Source organism: Struthio camelus, chromosome 3, assembly GCF_040807025.1.
Source record: "Struthio camelus isolate bStrCam1 chromosome 3, bStrCam1.hap1, whole genome shotgun sequence".
Lineage (NCBI taxonomy): Eukaryota > Metazoa > Chordata > Aves > Struthioniformes > Struthionidae > Struthio > Struthio camelus.
The window spans coordinates 47,419,963-47,438,515 of record NC_090944.1 but is presented as its reverse complement, the minus strand read 5'-3'; the positions used below and the strand labels follow the sequence as shown (position 1 = coordinate 47,438,515).

General features: G+C 39.8%; 1 protein-coding gene across 2 annotated transcripts in view; it reads left to right on the top strand.

The window, feature by feature from the left end:
- SNAP91 (synaptosome associated protein 91) overlaps positions 1–18,553 on the top strand; it is a 72,546-nt gene that overhangs the window by 42,370 nt on the left and 11,623 nt on the right. For both annotated transcript variants that reach the window (XM_068937667.1, XM_068937666.1), the window contains exons 14-23: positions 2,065–2,079; positions 2,224–2,391; positions 7,678–7,785; positions 8,302–8,559; positions 8,762–8,839; positions 8,946–9,017; positions 9,464–9,547; positions 10,471–10,554; positions 16,839–16,976; positions 18,287–18,436. In XM_068937667.1, coding sequence (XP_068793768.1) covers positions 2,065–2,079; positions 2,224–2,391; positions 7,678–7,785; positions 8,302–8,559; positions 8,762–8,839; positions 8,946–9,017; positions 9,464–9,547; positions 10,471–10,554; positions 16,839–16,976; positions 18,287–18,436 — 1,155 coding nt within the window. The remainder of the gene's footprint in view (positions 1–2,064; positions 2,080–2,223; positions 2,392–7,677; positions 7,786–8,301; positions 8,560–8,761; positions 8,840–8,945; positions 9,018–9,463; positions 9,548–10,470; positions 10,555–16,838; positions 16,977–18,286; positions 18,437–18,553) is intronic.

Genomic DNA, 18,553 nt, shown 5'->3' with positions numbered 1-18,553 from the left:
GCAGGCGAGTTAGGCCTGTAGCAGTGCAAAAAATACAATCGGTCAAATTCTACATCCTCTAAGTTCTGACACTCAAACATGAAGGTAAATTGACTTGAATTTTTATACTGAACTACCTTGCGGTGTGTCTTAGAGCGTGGATTTGCTATTAGTATTCTTTATTTAGTAGTATTATAGAATAAAGCATTGGTTTTAGTCTTTCCCATATTAACAGTAACTGTAGACTGTCGTGCTGAATAACTGTAATTTCACTATATTGTGATCAACAACATAACTGGAAAGAAAAATACATCTAAAGGGTAAGCTAATAAAAAGTAGAAGTTTGCTAACTGTTGCATATGTTCAGTCTAGCTGTGAGACTTCCACCTGGTGTGCAGTAATGAGATACCAGAGTGCTGCATTTTTAATACACTGTTATGCTCTTTCAGAAGGGTATTTTGACTTACCTTAGCTCATGCAGTGAGTCTCAAGTAGAGCTCTCCTAGGGAACCAATTACTAAAATACCTGCATACGTTCTGTGGTGCTTTTTTAAGAAGTGTGGAATATAAAGACAAATTGGTGAAAGTTAAGCTGTGCTTGCTCAAAGTATTTTGCTTTCTACCTACTGACCTGCAGTAAAAGGTCTAGACTCTGAGCTTGCTGTTCAGTGTGGATCAGATGAACCCATGACCCCATTAGATGTACAATGAATCTAGGAGCGACACCGAGCTACTGGTCAGTAAATACGTAGCTCTTGTGCTCGTACTACTTTCACTGCAGTATAAAACATGAAGTAGGCCAAACTGCTTAATTCAGGTTTTTTTGCAGCTTATAAAGGGTTTTGTGCTACCTTTGCTATGCTAATAGTTCTAGAAATATTCAAGCATTTAATATAAATAGCTGGGCAGCTGGAGGCATACGTAAGGGACGGAATGCAATGAAACTAAAGATGTTGCCTATTGGTAACATGTGTTCTCCCTCTCCCCCCGATAGCACCGCACTGATTTGCGTTCTTTTGGGGGGTGAATATTTCCTATTGAGATAGGTACGCACTGTCATTGAGGTTAATGCAAGGTTGGGATGCAGCGTAGACCACCTTCAGCACTCTTCAGCAAAAAAAATAACACTTCATATTTGTGTGTGCTACATTCTGAATATCAAATATAACAGTACACCTACGTATTCTGTCATTCTGAATGGACTGCTGATCTTTGAAATACACCGATGGTACAAGGTGCAAGTTCTTGTGAGCCTGAAATAGTGCTGTGTAGATCAAGGACTGTCTGGAGGAAGATACTTGTAGTACTGCAGCCTAGCATGCTTCTGTCATCTCAAAAGCAGTTCATAGAGGTGGATTAGCTACAGGTGTGAATAGGAGTGCATATATATACAATGACTGAAAGAACTTGATCATGATCTACAATCTAAAGTATTCAGTGCCTCAGAATCTTGTTTTCTGTGAGAGTAGAACAACTGTTGAGTCAAGAAAGGCCATCTGCTTTGAAGGAAGGACCTGAGCACTTCTTTCAGTCTTAATGAAATTCTTCACAGCCAATAGTGATAGCTTCCTCGGAATGGTAGTAATAATTATTTTGGTTTAATAGTTTAGTGAATACATTAGAGAGACAGGCAAAAATTTCTCTGTCTTTGAGCTTGACCTGACCGGTCTCTTGGCTTTACCCTAGGATAGTGAAAGGTAGGAGACCTTTCTGTCAAGTACTTTGGTTCTTTGTCAAGTACCTTTCTGACTAGTACTTGGTCGTCTGTATTGTAATGGGAAAGAAGTCCAGCTGTATGAAACAGAAGTGATAAATACTACCAATATTTGAATAACTTGCTAATTAGAGATGAAATGCAAGAGACTTCTGCTCTGGTTCTGATTTGAATAGAGTTATTAAACAGCATGAGCTTTGTTATGTGGCAATAACTGTTTTAATATTAGAAAATTAAATGCAGAAATTCTGTTTAATTCAGATGGGTCACTTAGAGAATGAATATAGGGCTAAGGAACACCTTCCGCCTGGCCGTTCTACTGATTGCTCTGTTTCTTTTATACTGCTGTCATTTCGATGGACAATCACTAGACCTCTTGGGAGAGGGTGAGTAATAGTTTTAATTTCTAAGTTTGTTGAAAGTTCAGACTCCTTACTAAGTATTAATATTTTTGGAGTTGAGTATTAGTGGTCTCTCTCCCTCTTCCCCTTACTTTTCCTGTTTGATCTTCATTATATGGTTGCATATAGATAATCTGGCTGCACTTTCCGGTGTTACCTCTGAGCCACAGATTTCAGATCCGTTTGCCCCAGAGCCTAGTACAACTACTGCTGCAACTACTGATGCTGCAACTACTTCAGCTGCTGCTACAACTACAACTATTACTGCTGCCACTGCTGAAGTGGATCTCTTTGGAGGTTAGTTTGGTTACTCTAGTACTCTTCTCCAGTTCATATGGTTGATGAAGCAATATTGAGATCCACTGTTGTGACAAGGCCTCTAGTTTTACTTGCTTGACTAGAGACAGCTGGGTGTTGGATACTGTATGGAGCAGGAAATGTAAACTAACCAACTAGCTTTTTGCTTGCTGTGTTATTAGCTAGTAGGCACCTCCTTATACAAAGAAGGATAATAGACCAAATTAAAGTCATCTACCACTTGGGCAGCGGTTCTGGCTAGTTAAAAAGTGGTATCTTGAGAAGCTGGAGGAACCTCCATGAGGAAGTCTTAACGGGGTTATTATCAGAAGCCTGTATCACAGAAGTTGAGGCACATTGCTGAGAGCGTGAGGCCTGTCATCATTAGCACCTGCTCAACTACATGGCATGTGAAACTTCTGCTGTGTAGACTTTGGAAGGCAAGTTGATAATTTTATTATAACACTTGTAAATTGTGTTATTAGTGTAGCGTAGATATATGACCTTTTAAAAATTAAACGGCAGTCTGATGGCTAGGAATTGCTGTAAATTTTAAAGTGGATTAGAAAAACTTCTGCCCTTGCCTTTTCTTCCAGTCCTACAACAGTAAGAAGTTCATTTTTTGTTAGTTCTTCCACTCTCCTGTGACTGGAAGGATAGCTGCTACCAGATATTGTCTCTACTTGTTGTGTTTATAAAGATGCTTTTAGCATTTAATGATTTAACTGCTGTTTAGACTATTTAGTGGCGCACAGGAAATCAGTATTAAGAACCGAGTTGCCTTCAACCTCCACTGTGGAAAGACAGGTTTAGTTCTGCGGTAAGGTAACCAAACTTCAGTGACGAGATGTCTTAATTTAAAGAGAATATATTTAGTTGTTTGAATGCTATAAATCTCCAATGGGTTGCATATTAGGTGCGTACTGAATGTTTCTTGGAATACTACAGGAAAAGGCAAGATTTTAGTATTTACAATAGTATCTAATTACTAGATGGAAAAATTCTGGTTCTCTAGAAGAAAAATCTTTGAACATATTCAGCAGTGTGTATGATGTAGTAGTGATATAATGCCTTCTAGACATGCACAGATGAGTCTCTATTAAACTTGCATCTCTCTAGTCCTTTTTTTTTTTCTGAAGCCACCTCTGTCTGCTGAATGCCATACGGATGAGTGACGCTTTGCTATCAGTTACGCCCTATGCCCATGTTCCTTGTTACTTCTGAGTGTACGTACAGTGCAAGAGATGGTACTTTTTGGGCAGGCTATCTAGCTTCTGTGGTGCTAGGCACACTGGCCCTTATCTTAATAAGGGTCTTCAGGGTTGCTTTAATTTTTTGCTGCTTCTCAGTTCTTAGTTGCTTTACATGGGTTTTTTTGTTGGTTAGATGCAGTGTGGGAAGGAACAGAGAAGTCATCTCGGGAGAAAGAATGAAGAGCCTGCAAGGAGTGGCAGGGTAGGGAAAGGAGACTCTAAAAGCTGTGGGGAAAAGACAGCCAAGTGGATGGAAGCGGCAAAAGAGGACACTGCAGCAATGGGTTATAACTTATATTCTCTTGCACTGTGTCCCTGGTCCTTTAACTGATAGGAGCCTGTATGATTCCGATAGCTGGACTTGCAGTGTCTTTAGGAAGAACAGCAGTTCTGCATTACATCCTTGTCTGATAGGGTCTTGGAAAGCGGATGAGAAATTCAGGATTGTTCCAGCATGGCTTTTTGAAGGATTCGGTCTGATTAATGAGCAAGCTTTCAGTTAACTGGTCCAACTTGAGGAATTCCTTATCTTGTTTCTAAGAGAAATGCTATAAGAGAATACACTCTGTTTCGAAGAGAAACAAGAGTGTTATTTTCAAAATGCAGCTGGAATCAATCCTGAGAGGGAGAAATCTAAAGGCAGAAGAAAGGTGAAATAGCTTGAAATGACCTGTATTTCAATAGTAGAACTTGAACACAGTATTTTTGGATATGACTGAATAGGTATAAGGCGAGATCGTATCAGTAATGTGCTTATACCGTAAGCAGTGCAGTAATAAGTAATGACAGTCACTGCGCAAATGTCAATCATTAAGCATTCAGATGGCATGAATCATAAGTAGGCAGCAGAACTATGGTTTTCCCTTTAACGAAACTAAAGGCAAAGTGATCAAGACTATTTTGGCACTTGAGGGCTAATGAATGTCCGTTTAAAGCTGGAACGTGCTGTTACTGTACCAATAGTGAAAGGCAAACTAGTGCTAATTAAAAAAAAATCTTTAATAATTGTTTGCTGGCACTGAGCCTAGTGGAATATTTAGTGTTTACTCAGGTCAAGTTCTTCATGTCAAAAAAATAATGTAGGGTGACCTAAAAAAAAAAAGATTTTTGGAAACAAAAATGTTTTTACCTGCACGTTCTAGTTCTATGACTTTTTTTTTTCTCTCTATACTCATGACTTTATGTAAGGTTTCACATGTTTGTGTTGCATTAAATTACATTAAATGATTGCAATTCAGCTGTATCATCATGTGTGAGCAAAGTACTTTGGCATGTGTTGCTGCCATGGCATCAAACAGAAAGCTTAAATTTATGAAACTGAACAAATCACTTTTTAGCGACACTTATTTTGCTGCAGATAAGATGTACAGAAGCACTGTTTCAGTACTTCAGAACTTAGAGGTGCCCTTCTTTACATATTGTTTCAATAAGTGCTATATTTCATTTAACAACTTAAGTGTTATGCGATACATAGTACATACCTATCACTCCTAACAGATGTTCCATGTGGTATGAACTCGCAAAGGTTTTGGCAGTGTTTTTCTTAAGTTATCTCCCAGTGTAACTGTAAACTGAACTGAAGAACATGTATTACTTGATTCTTGAAGCCAAAAGTTAGATTCAGTTCTGAAGCAGAAGATGCACAAATATAGGGAAGTGGCATAAATTAAGTAAATTCAGTAACTGCTTTAAAGGGAAATGATCTCTTGCAGTGCTGAATATACAGATGTAGAGTTATTGAGCCGGTAGGGAGGAACAACGAGGAAAATAAGCAGTCCATTTTTTTTTTTATTGGTGAAATAGGCAGTACATGGCTGCTTTCATTTCTGCATGTGATGCTAGATTTTAGTTGAAGTCTGTGCAGGTACAGCAGAGCCTTTGAAAGGCTGTGGGAATCTTAATAAGTGTTAACTCTGTGGCAAGTTTAAGGACGAACTTACCTAAACCCTTAGTGTGAACTGTGCTTTATAGGGTGAACTATTAAGGTGGGTCTGTCTCTAGGCTCGTAGAGTTTCTTGAACTCCTCAGAGTAACTAGTAGTTCAAATCCTTGACGTGGGGTTTTAAATTCCATTACGAACTTTAGCTGTTTACACCACCTATCGTTTAACCCAAGTGTGATGCCAAAGAAAACGATAATACTCCACTAGAACCTTATTCAGAAGTAGCAATATGTAATAAAACCAGTACCAAGGTAGCCGATGCCAAGGTAGTTGCTGCCTTCCATCTTAGGGCTGGAGGGAATTTGTGCCTGCCTGAATTTCTATAGCTGTGGCACTTGGAGCTTCAGTATCCTGCATGTTGATAGGAACAGATCTTATTCTGAGATGGAGTGGTCCCAGCGTAGGGCTTGTGATTAGACCACACGTTCTGAAATGCCACCTTGTAGGAAATATTGAGTATACCTCCACATCTGGAGAAACGCTTCTAAATAGTGTTTACTGACTTCTATATTGCTGCCTTATAGGGATATATGGATAGAAATGTGTTGTTTTAAAAGGACACTGGGTGACTTTCCTTATGAAAGCTAGCAAAAAGTAACACACGTTACTGTATGCATTGTATATTTGGAAGTATTTGAAAGTATTTGAATTCAAAACTCTTCAGTCCAATTCTCTGTTGAATTTCTTCTAAGTGGTATGCCAGTGTCTGGTATGCGTACAGTGCAGTGACTTTTGACTATTTATGACATTTTACTTAGACAACTGCCATCCAGTTTTGTTATTGAACCCTATTACATGAAAAATAAAATTAGATTTGAAATAGCTTATTAGCAGGCCTTTTCTTTTGCTTTTAACCCATTCTAATTCTATTGGACAATAATAATAAGCTTCCAGCTCTTCTGCTGAAGTTTAGATGCATGTCCTTTTGAGCTTTGTAGATTAACCGGCACAAACTTGTTTTAAAATGGTCATCTTCATTTTAAAATTGAGACTCGCGTTAAAGCATGCTAAGCTTTTTTCCTATGCTAGTTTGACAGTGCAATTGCATCATTGCTCCGTACAGAAATTTTTGAACTTGCTATCTTTGACGCAATAGAAAAATGTCTTATACGAATATCTTTAACCATAACATTTTGATTGCGCAATTTCTTTGTGAAGAAAATGCTTGTTTATGAGGGGAGCTCCAAATGGTACTGTCCATTAGGACTGTTTCACGGAATTAAGAGCTACAGATGGTGCCTTAAGTCTAGGAATAAGACTGTAAAAGTTCAGAGCTTGCAATTCAAACACATCACTTAGAGGAAAACAAAAACCAGCCAAACAAAACCACAAATTAATTACAGTTACAACCTTCTCTGAATTGACTGGGCTGGTTGGCCTTGAAGATGATTCTCAAAGAAACAGAGACAAACTAGATCTGGCTGACCAGTAGTTAAGGTCAATGTTCTTGATCTGTCAGAAGCAAGCTGAGTAAGTATAACATATGCATTAGGCTTTCTGGCTTCAGAAAGATCCTATTGGAATACTATTAATAAACTAGTAAGTTCCATTTCTCGGATACTGTGTGGCTTAAAAGCTAGAAAGGGTAGGCATAGATCTCTGCCAGTATAACTAGATTGTTACTCGTAACAGCACTTAAGTTGGCAAAGCGCTGTGCAGGTTAAACTCACAGTTACTGATTAATCATACATGTGTTATGGGCTTTGAGCATGAACGTTTAATATCTTATTAACTCCGACTTACTGCCATACCTCTATCCTTCATTAGTAATTTTGGGTAGTACATGAGCGTGCTGCTCTGAACCCTTATACAATGACAGTCATGCTTTATTTTATTTTATTTTATTTTTAAATTTACTGAACTTTCTGCTGGCAGCCTCAAAAGTTCCATCCTCAAATCCCATTTGAACATGCTTGTGTGGGGTTGGGGAAGATGAAGGATATGCGCTGCATGACTTGTCTTGCAGTCAGAGTAACAACATTCATGTTGTATAAGGGGACCTACCTGTGCAATTTAACTTGGTTCTTTTACTGTATTTTTCTTCTCTTTATCCTTTTTCCTTTTAATTTCTGTTCTTAAACTGCACCCAAGATGCCTTTGCAGCTTCTCCTGGGGAAGCCCCTGCAGCAACTGAAGGGGCAGCAGCACCAGCTACCCCAACCCCTGTAGCAGCAGCTCTTGATGCATGTTCAGGAAATGGTGGGTTTTATGTCATTAGATGGTCTCTTGTTTTGCTGTTTTTTGTTTAAACTACATGGCAGTGTGTTTTTCTGAAATTTTCTTGATAAAAGTTCACAATTGGTCAAAACAAAACTTAAGACTGAAGAGCATGTTCAACAAAACTGCCAATTTGTGAGTCCCAGTAACTTTATGCTAATGAATGATTCTGGCAGTGTTGGTTTTTGTAAGCGGTAATCTGTTGAACTAGAGATTCTTTCATCGTGTCGCTGTCTTTTTTTGGCCTTGTCCAACAGCCTTTTAAAGTCCTGCCCTTTAGTATTTAGACTCTTCAGCCTTTCGGATGACCTTTATTTTGGAAAAACATAAGTAATGTGTCTGGATAAGTAGGCTAGATGTTAGACCAACCTCATCTCTGTGTGTGTGTGTGTGTGTATTTGCAGTATGTGCATTGCCTGCAGTTGCTTTGTTCTTAACTTCCTCCCTTACTGATCCTAAATATACATACACATGTATTTCCCCTCTCCTTTTTACAAGACCCCTTTGCCCCATCCGAAGGTAGTGCAGAGGCTGCTCCTGAGCTGGACCTCTTTGCTATGAAGCCAACAGAGTCTGCTGTTCCTGTAGTTACCCCTACAACTAGTGCAGCCACTCCGGCTCCTGCAACTACTCCTTCTCCAGCTGCTGCTGTTGCTGCTGCTGCTACTGCTACTACAGCTACTGCCACCAGCACTACTGCCACCACTTCTGCTCCCACCACCACCTCCGCTCCTCCTGCTCTAGATATCTTTGGTGGTAATTTTGTTTTTAACTCTTTGATTCTGGTCAACTGATCTGTCAGGAGTACAAAATAAATCATTGTAGTATGCGTGCTGTGTTCTAGGCTTTCACATGAGAGAGCCTGTTAACTCCAAATGTGATACGCAAAAGTTGAAAGTTCTGCTTTCAGTCCTGTCCTTTGAAGATGAGTTAAAGACATGTATGTTCTTGATCTTAGATTTATTTGAGTCTGTTCCCGATGTACCTGCAGCACCTAAACCAGATGCTACACCTAGCATAGATCTGTTTGGTACAGGTAAAGAGAGCAATCTTCAGATACTCTGCTGCTTTGATGCTTTGCTATGGTGTTAATTGACTTGAATGATACTCATTTCTCCTTGGTTTTTCTTTCATTTCTGAAGATGCTTTTTCATCTCCGCCACATGGAGCTTCTCCTGTACCTGAGAGTTCTCTCACTGCTGATCTCTTATCTGGTGAGTGCTTGTTTTCACAGGACATCCTACGTGCTTCCAGGTTTTCTTTCAAGAGTAAAAATAAGACTTATCGCCAACTTACATCTTCAGCTGAAATACCAAGTTGTGGGTTTGTTGATACTTTAGTCCCGAGATTAACAGTTGCTGAAGATGTGAACCATGAAGTGGCTGACCCTGAAGCTGAGTAAGTGATGTGGATGTTGAGAGAGTAAATCCTTCTTTAAACATAGGGAAATTATTAAACAAGAATGGCTTTTGAAACGCACTGTGGTTTTCAGTTGCTGTGTGAGAAATGTAGCACTTTATCTGTTTGCAGTTCCGAAGACTGTTACCTGAACTTACTGACCCTGTAGTTCTAAGTGATGGCGCCCATGTGATTTTGAAATATTTAGCTATCATTGTTGCCTTGCTGATACTAAATATTATTTATCCTGTGCTTACCGCAGTGGATGCATTTGCAGCCCCCTCTCCTCTACCCACTGCCTCTCCAGCAAAGGTGGATTCTTCAGGTGTGATTGACCTGTTTGGTGGTGGGTATTTTTCTTTCCTCACCACTTCAGAGCTGAATCACTTCATTTCAATTACCTTTGCATTTTGCTAAAGCTGCAGTTACCCCTCTTATGGCTTTCTGTGCAGCATTGCAGCTAAGACTAACCTGTCCAGATCTTCATATTGCACAATAAGTAATGAACTGCAAATAAGCTGTCAGTGTTGCTACTCTGTTGCCATTACATTTGCCATTCTATCTTCAGTCAGTGCATGTGTTTAATGAAAGCATGTTACGTGCCTCCTCCTCCTCCTCCTCCCCCGCCACTTTTGCCACTTTCCATGTTCATATTGATTTCTCTTAGTTTTGTTTCTCCAAGCAGCTGAAGTTTTCAGGGTGACTTTTCTGAAATTGAATATCTAAATTATAGGATCTCTATCAAATTTGACATGATGAAAATTAGGATGGGCACAGCCAACTCCAGGAGTGTGGTAGAACAGGATTTGTTAGTTAAAGTAGTAAATTTTCAAACATTAGTGAAATATCCGTCTAAAAAGACTTAACGTGAGTCTCTAAGTTCTGGCTGGAATTACTCCAGTCTTTTATGTGATGCTTCCATCGCCAAAGGGCTTTAACCCTCTATCCTAAAATCCTGCTGTTTGTGTGGACTTTCTGAGAAGATGCCCAACTAAAAGGACTTGCAAGCCTTGCTGACTGGTATTGTCCTCTTCAGTGTTGCTCTTCCTTGTAGAAAAAGAGATTTCTTTGACGTGCTGGTGCCTCTCCTTCTTTCCACCTGAGCTTTGTGTCCGTGGTGCTGCTTTGCCAAATACTTTCCTTTTTTTACTTCTGATGAATTAAATGGCTATCTTGTTGCCATCTTTTGTTTAAGATAACAGTGATGAATAGGTATATTTAATGTTGAATTCTTCGCCTTTTCTTGCTGCCTTCTGGAATCCCCTTTAGATGCTTTTGGAAGTAGTGCTTCTGAACCCCAGCCCGCAACCCAGGCTGCTTCTAGTTCCTCAGCTTCCGCAGACCTACTGGCTGGTAATAACTTTTTTTTTTTTTTTTTTTTTCAAAACTTGTTGTTTAAATGAGAAATCTAAGAAATAGTCCTTGCGAAATCCCGGTTGTTCCTTGGGTATAAATGGACTTTTGCAGTGGAGTAAAATACTTGTTCACAAGATTTCTTAGTTTTTAGACTTCTTAAATTAAAACCATAGCAATTTGTAATGGAAGCATTATATTAAGCATACAGGTTAGCTTCCTAAATGATCTTTGTCCCGTGTTCATCATTTCCTACCTCCTGCATATAAGCCTTATTTTTCTGTACTGTGCATTGAATGGGGATGTTTACATAAAGTTTCTGTGGCTAACTGCAGCAATACTGAAGCGAGATAGTATTCCAGGCGATGCTATTTATTCTCCACTGACAACTCATCTTTGTTTCTTCACTGATTTAATTGAGGCAGGTTTTACACTTACCTGTTAGAAGTTTGAATGAGTGACTTAGCAACTGTCTTCCATTTAGCCAAGGAGAATAGGGTGAGAGGAGAGAGCTGTTTTTTGAGCAGGGGCACTGAAGTGATAGAGGCCCTCTCCTTGCTCTGGGTAGGATGAGGCCCCTGCTAGGGCTGTATGTGGCATCAGACTGTCTTGCTTATTTTGAAGGTGGAGTAGTTATATAATTGTAGTCTACATCCTACAGGTTGAGCAGCTTCAGTTGAATTCTGTTTCTGCCATTCTCTGAACCTTCTGCTATGCTAAATACTCTAGTGGCTATAGTGTTTTTGCTAAGCTGTAGTGAAACTCCCCCACCCCAAACTGAATTTGTAGAGAACAAGACCCCAGCATGCCTTCCTCAGGTTTAAAGAGAGCTAATGCATTTCTGAGGGGATGAGGATCATTCTTCCCTGTGTTTCCAGAACGTGAATTTGTCAGTAGGTTGTCCTTCATAAGCTAGAAGATGACTGACAGCTTAATCTTGTGCCTTTGTGGCCTTAATTCTGAACTAGAGTGAAAGTCTGCCCTTAATGCAACTCTTCGCTATTCTAGCTGGGGTGGGCCATGGCTTCATATGCTGCTCATATGACTTGAAGGTCTCTTACGCCAACTTACACTGTATCAGAAGTGTATGTTTTGCCTTCTGTAAGCTCCTGAGAGATCCTCCATTACATGGGAAACACACAACTCAGGTGAGACATCTCAGTATTTATGGGTTGTTGCTACAAATGGTGCTTACATTCAGAAACCATCTCAGAAGACAACATTTTTGCTGGTACCTAATCTGTCTTTTGGTGTCTCCTAATCATGCTACGAGAAAGTACAAGTGTTCTAGAGAATAATGTGTATGTCTGTTGTGAATCTGTCTAAATACCAGCAAGCCAGCTGCTTAAAGTAGGATATAATGTGTAAATGTATGCTAGATTTTAGTAGAGACAGTTTCTGGATCTTAAATTAGAAGTCCTTCTTTTATTTTAATAGTGCTTCAGTAATTCGGAGCATTGGTTAAACAGCTTATGGATAGCTTTAGGTTGGAGAGCACGCTTTAATCTTTAAGGTTCTGAAGCACCATGCTGAGAATACTAGCTGCTACTCTCTGTGGTTGTTTGTGTTATCAAGGGACTGAGTGCAAAGATGTTGTCAGGAAGAAGCTAATCCAATTTATACAAAAATTGGAATGTAAAATATTTTCTGTCTTGATCTGTAGCTGCGCTTAAGTTACAGTAGGAATGATACTGCAAGTGGCTTAAGCTTCAGCTGTGTGATCTCTAAATCTGAGTCATATTAAATTGCCAAAAATTATGTCATAAATCTGAAATCTCAAGCGGACCTGTTTATTAGGGTGGATAGATTTTTATTTATTTATTTTGCTTATATGCATTTAAAATAGCTATGAGTAGGTTTGAATCTCTGTTTGGCAGAGACAGAGTCTGTAAACATCACAGCATATTGCTAAGCATTTGGTCACCCTAGATAACGGCAGATGTATAGCCTGCAGTGTAATCCAATTTTAAATTTAAGATTTTCTAGATTTCATATGGTGACTGAAGGCTTGTCCTTCATGGTTTATGAATGTTTAGTTGTACTAAGTGTTTATATGCATAATGTTACAAGTAGTCTTACTATGCGTCATTGTCCTAAGTGCTTGCTGTGAAATAAGTTGCTAAACTATTCTTGGCTCACTTAAAAAATGTTGTAGGATTTTTTTTTTTTTATATTATTCTATGCCTCTCTGCAGACAAGAATAGAATTATGCTGATAAATATGATAGTCTTAAGCTTTTTTCCCCTTCTAGATCTCTGTATCCAATTAGACTGCATGCACGCATATCCCAGTGTGTACTAATTGGATGTTCTAACAGGAAACCTCACTCTAATATATAAGTAAAAGCAACCTCAAAGTCAGGCAATTGGGGATGTATAGACAACACATCTCATGAACTCAGTTGCTGCTGTTTCTGCAGACTCGCTCTGGGTCTTGTGCAGGTATTAGATGAGTAAGAATGTAATCTGTTAAAGCGTTTTTATGGCTTCTGTGCCTGGTGTTGCTGTTAGGCTGCAAAACCTGTGGAAATAAGACTAATCCTCATGCAAACTTCACTGAAGTTGGGGAGGACTTTCTTCTGTAGTTGGAAAGATGGAGACTTTGTGTGGCTTTGTAAAAGCTTACATCATTTTCTAAACAGAATCTTATGAATTGATAATCATGTCATCTGCTACTGCCAAGGTCCTCATTCTGGCTTGGAAAATTGAATGCATCTAGCAGAATAGGATCTTTCAATGGTAAGTCTGGTGCTTTAGGAATTGCTGGAGTCAGCTGCCTGACTGATTTATCCTCCCCATATTTTGTCATCCCACTTCTGGTTTGATTCTTTGGAGATTAGTACTATTTTGCAGATAGTTAAATGCATGGAGCTTTGCCTTGGGACAGGTGATGAACCAAGAGAAGGTATGTTGATAGGATCAGAGGACAGAGCAGCACTGGTGATGTTGTAGTAGGTGTCCATTACAAACCACCTGATCAAGAACAGGCGTCAGAAGAAGCCTTTTTTAGGCAGCTGGAGGAAGCCTTACTATCACAGGCTGTGACACTCATTGATGACTTTAACCACCTCAATGTCTGTTAGAAGGGCAATATAGCTGGCTGCAAGTAATCCAGGAAATTCCTGAAACATATTGGAGGTAATTTCTTGATGCCGGGGGTCAATAGAGCAGCTAGAGCAGGTGCTCTGTTGGACTTGCTACTCGCAAACACGGAAGAACTGGTTACAGACTGAAGAAGAGCAGATTTTGGTTTGTTGAGAGACCTGCTTTGCAGGACCCCATGGGAAACTGCTTTGGAAGGCAGAGGGGTGAGAGAGCTGGCTGATCTTCAAGGACAGCTTCCTCCGAGAAGAGCAGTCCATTCCAATGTCAGAAAGTTGAACGAGCGTGGCAGAAGCAAGGCAGCTCTGTCTTCTTTAAAAGGTCATGGCAATCAGGAAGGTTCCTGATGGCTGGAAAAAGGCAAACGTCACACCTGTTTTCAAGAACAGCAAGCAGGAGGATTCCTGGTAACTGCATGCTGGTCAGCCCCACCTTAGTCCCTGGACAGGTTATGAAGCAAGTTCTCCTAGAAGCCATTTATAAACGAAGTAAATTCTCCTAGAAGTCATTTATAACCATATGATGATGACAGCCTTCTGGTCCTGGTGTGTTTGTCTAGATTCTGATTTAACAGCTGTGATCACGTCGCTTTAGACTACAGAGTAGGATTTGGGTGATGGGGTTTTCTTGGTGCCAGAACACTGAGGTGGATCTGATGAGCACGAGGAACCTCATGCAGGCTTTTGAAAGGCTCTTCACTTGAGTCTGCAGGAAAACAGGCTACCCTGTTTCTCCTTACTCTTGCTTCCTTTGTTCCAGATGGTGCAATTGGTCAGTATCATCTAAAAGGACCAGTTTAAGTTACGATCTGTGTTCTCAGTCACTGCCTGCAGTGTGGCAAGCTTTAGCTGAAGGACATAATTTATGAGGTATTTCTGATCAAATTGTGTTCTCCTGGATCTGTAGTGATTAGCTGGATTTGCTGCACTTTTCCAGGTATGTCCTGAACCAATTTATTTGTTAATATAGGTGAGGCATTCTACAGCTAAAGCCCGTCTTCTGATGGTACTGCGAGTTGCTGGCATAGTGCCCAGGTTCCAATGATAACACACAACTCTAATTTCCCTGCTGAGGATTTTGGTTTGATGAGAATTAGCAATAATTAATTCAGTTCTCTTCTCAAATGTATATCTATCTTATCTGCAGTTAAGTCTGAGACTTGCATCAGGTGCAAATTTTACTCTCCTTTCCACTTTTATTAAGTGTTAGGGTGCCTGGAGCTCTTAGAAAAAGGGTCGCTTTGGAGCTGATGGTCAGAAGCAGTAGTACTAACACAGTGTAGCATGCTGTCCTGAGGGCTTGAAACACGTTTGAGGTTGGTGTTTGGTTTCACTTCTTCCTCCCTGAAGTACCATGCTTTCTGAGAGGGGGACAATCTGAGATCTCACGGTAACACTGAAATAATTGAAGTTCACAATCTGAGCACAAATTCCTTACATTGAACGTTAGCCTGCCTGGTAGTTAAAAGTTTGACAGTTCAATGTCTGGCAAATGCCAGAAATGTGCTGTTGTCACTGTCTGTAAGATGCCTGCATCATGTGCTGCAATTGTTAGACCCTGTGACCATGGAAAGCAGCTTGGATAAGAATGAACAAGTGGTTGGAAAGTCTTTAGAATATTTGATTTGTTTGCCATTTTTAGAAAGCTGACTTCCCCATTGAATTGATAATTAAAGAAAAGCTGAAGAAAGATGTGTGAAAGGAAGACAGGAATTAGTTGACTGCTTAAACATGAGTGGCACAAACCATCTCACTAAAGAGATAAAGTGGTGATAAGGGTTTAATGTAATTAGATAATCTCTTCCAAATGGGTGTATTATATTTGGTACTTTATTTCAACATTATGATTGAGCAGCGTGCTTCAATTTTCAGATGACCCCCACATGAAAGGAATTGTATTAATGTCGGGTAGGACTAGAACTTAAAGTGTTTCTACCAGTCAGAGAAAATGGTCTAAAGTAGGAATTTCAAACAGGGCAAAGTGCAAGCTTCTGCGGTTAGGCGGAGATAGTTAGCTGTAATAAATAAGGACAGTAGACTGCTAAGGCAACAAGTTCTCCACAAAGAATCTTAAGTCATGGGTAGAATGCTGGCTTAGCAAAGTCTCATTTTCAGTCAGCTGTGGCAAAATAAACTTTCTAATAAAGAGGAAAAAAAGTTACAGCCTGCAAGATGTGCAAAGTGATCTTCCTGCTGTATTTGTGTGGTTTCAGTTGGTGTAGCGGCCTCAGATCTCAGCCTTGTAGTGCAAGAGGAGTAGACCAGCTGGGAAAAAGCAAGGCTGAGGCACTGAAAGTGTGTGTGTAGTGGTCTTGGGCATCACTGTCAGGAAGAGATTGAACAAGAGGACTGGTTTGTAGGCTAAGGAGAACTGAGAAGGTGTCGTATGTCTGATTTCTTTTTGATGGAGTCTTTACAGAGTTTCCAATTTAAACAGTTTCCAGAGTCTATGGATAATACAAATGACAAGGTTAATTTGCAAGGGAGATCAAGTTTTATAGTGGGTGAGGGGAGGGATTTTAAGAATAGGATAGAAATGAATTGCATGTAGGTTGGAGGATCGCTATTATTAGATATTGTTTATACATGTATATATCCTCAGTCCTGCTTTGGAATGGAGGGTAGGCAACGGGTGCTTGATGATATCTCGACCTGGAGGACCAGGGCGTGTTAAGATGGTGAGAGAGGCTAAACTAAACTTCTTAATTGGAATTCCTAATTAGTTGCATCCATAAAACTGTCATCATATGCTTTTTCAAGCTAGTCTTCTATTTCCCTTTGTTCTGAACTAATTGTTGTTGTTGTTGTTGTTGTTTTCTACATGTGAGCTTACTCTACTGAAACTATAGCGTGCAGTACTAGAAGAATTGTGCTTTCAACCATTGGTCTGCCTCTGCAGAGAACTGCAGATGTCTAGATAATAAACATGTATCCTTGGCACACCAAGGACGCTTGGTTTTTAAAGCGTATTACAGCACTGAGCTGTTTAAAATGGTCTAGCAAGCAGTTTCTCTATCATGTTGCAATATATATTTATGTGTGTATATATACACACACACACACATATATATGTTTGTGTGTGTGTGCATGTATGTATAGACTTACATACACACACATACACTTGAACACAACCCATCAAGACTCGACTTTAATGTCCACACCTCTCTCACGTGACTTTTTTAAGGCTTCGGAGGTTCCTTTATTGCTCCCTCTCCATCACCATCCCCAGTCACTCCAGCTCAAACCAACTTACTACAGCCCAACTTTGATGCAGCTTTTGGAACAACAGCTCCAGCAACTGGAAGTTCATTTGATGCATCAGGTGAGCCAAATGTTTTTTCGCGTGAATTTTCTAGTATGTCTTATGCATTAGATGAGTTAATGACATCACGTTTAGACTTTGAATACAAGAGATAAGTGATTTCCCTATTTCTTCTCTGTTGGAAAAACTCAGGGTTGTGTTTAGGCTGGTGTATGCCCAAGAGCTATCTGTACCCGTTTTTTATTCTACTACGTCAGTAGAAACTGAGCTAGCGTGGATATCATCCTTGCATGTGCTTGACTGCGTGAACTAGGAATTACTCACAGAAAATACTGTTCTGTAAATCCAGTATGTAGCTAAGTCTTCTTGCTGCTGCTGCTGAAGCTGTTCTTAAGCTTGCATGGCACCTGAAGGTACGCAAAACTGAAGCTGAGGTAGTGTTCTTTGCCTGTCTATAAGCTTAAACTTTCATCACTGCTATCATTTTGTTTGTATCTCTTCCATTCTATATTTTCCATGCTGGGTCCTTGCTACAAACTTAAAATTGGTGAGTTCTGCAACTGTACAAGGGGGAAAAAAAAAAAAACCCTAACCAAACAAAGTCAAAGTAGTACTACTGTTTGGATATTTGGTTGCTTGCCAGTGCACATGTCACCTTTTCCTGTTGACCTAACTTTAGCATGTACCTCAAATACAGATCAGAATGTAGAATGCTGGAATGAGATGTACCAGACAACTTGACTTCAAGTAATCTAAACAGTGAACTTTTGAGATAGATGACTGGACTAAAGAGACCAGATCGGTCAGTGTGGATGGTTCTAGTTGCTTTTGATCTCATAAGATGTTAGTAGGCTTCCCAACTTCCTGCTGCTTGCGACTGAATAGTAACATCTTCAAACTGTTCCAGTCCTGTTGCCATAAGCTGTCAATGTGTAAGACTGTTTTTGCCACATAATTCTGACTGGTATTTGCTGCAAGATGTTCATTTTAAAAGCCTTTAAATGAATATCTCCTGACAAATGTGTGCGTCTGACATCTCTGGAAGGATGGCTTTAAGAAAAATAGTGACATGTGGAAATAGTGCTTTATCTGTGTAGCTTGGACTCTCCAATTAAACTGCTACTGCTTTTAGGCATGCCCTGTCATATTAGTTCTCATTGATATAGTTCTTTCAGGATTACTGTACATTCATTGTCTAGTAAAATGACATGCATGCCCTTGTTGGCATAACTTTGAACGTCAAGCTGTGTTTTGGCAAGACTTGTGTTGTGGTTGGTTGTGCTATATTTGTTAGTTCAACAGCAAAGTGGCCGGCAGTGCTTTTCTTTACCACATTTGCTATTCTAAACCACTTCTTCTTTCACTTCCAGTGTTTGATGGCTTAGGTGATCTCCTTATGCCGACAATGGTTCCTTCTGGTCAGTCTATAGTACCTTCGGCCACACCAACAGTCACCCCTTCGGCAGCAAGCAGAGGCCTTGGAAGTGATCTTGATTCATCTCTTGCAAACTTAGTAGGCAGTAAGTGACAAGTTTTTTGTTTTTTTTTTTTAAGTGGCATAGCGTACAACTACGTTATTTGTTTGTGGGGCCAAATACTTGTCCGGCTTGTGTTTTAGCTTTCTTGTTACTATTTCC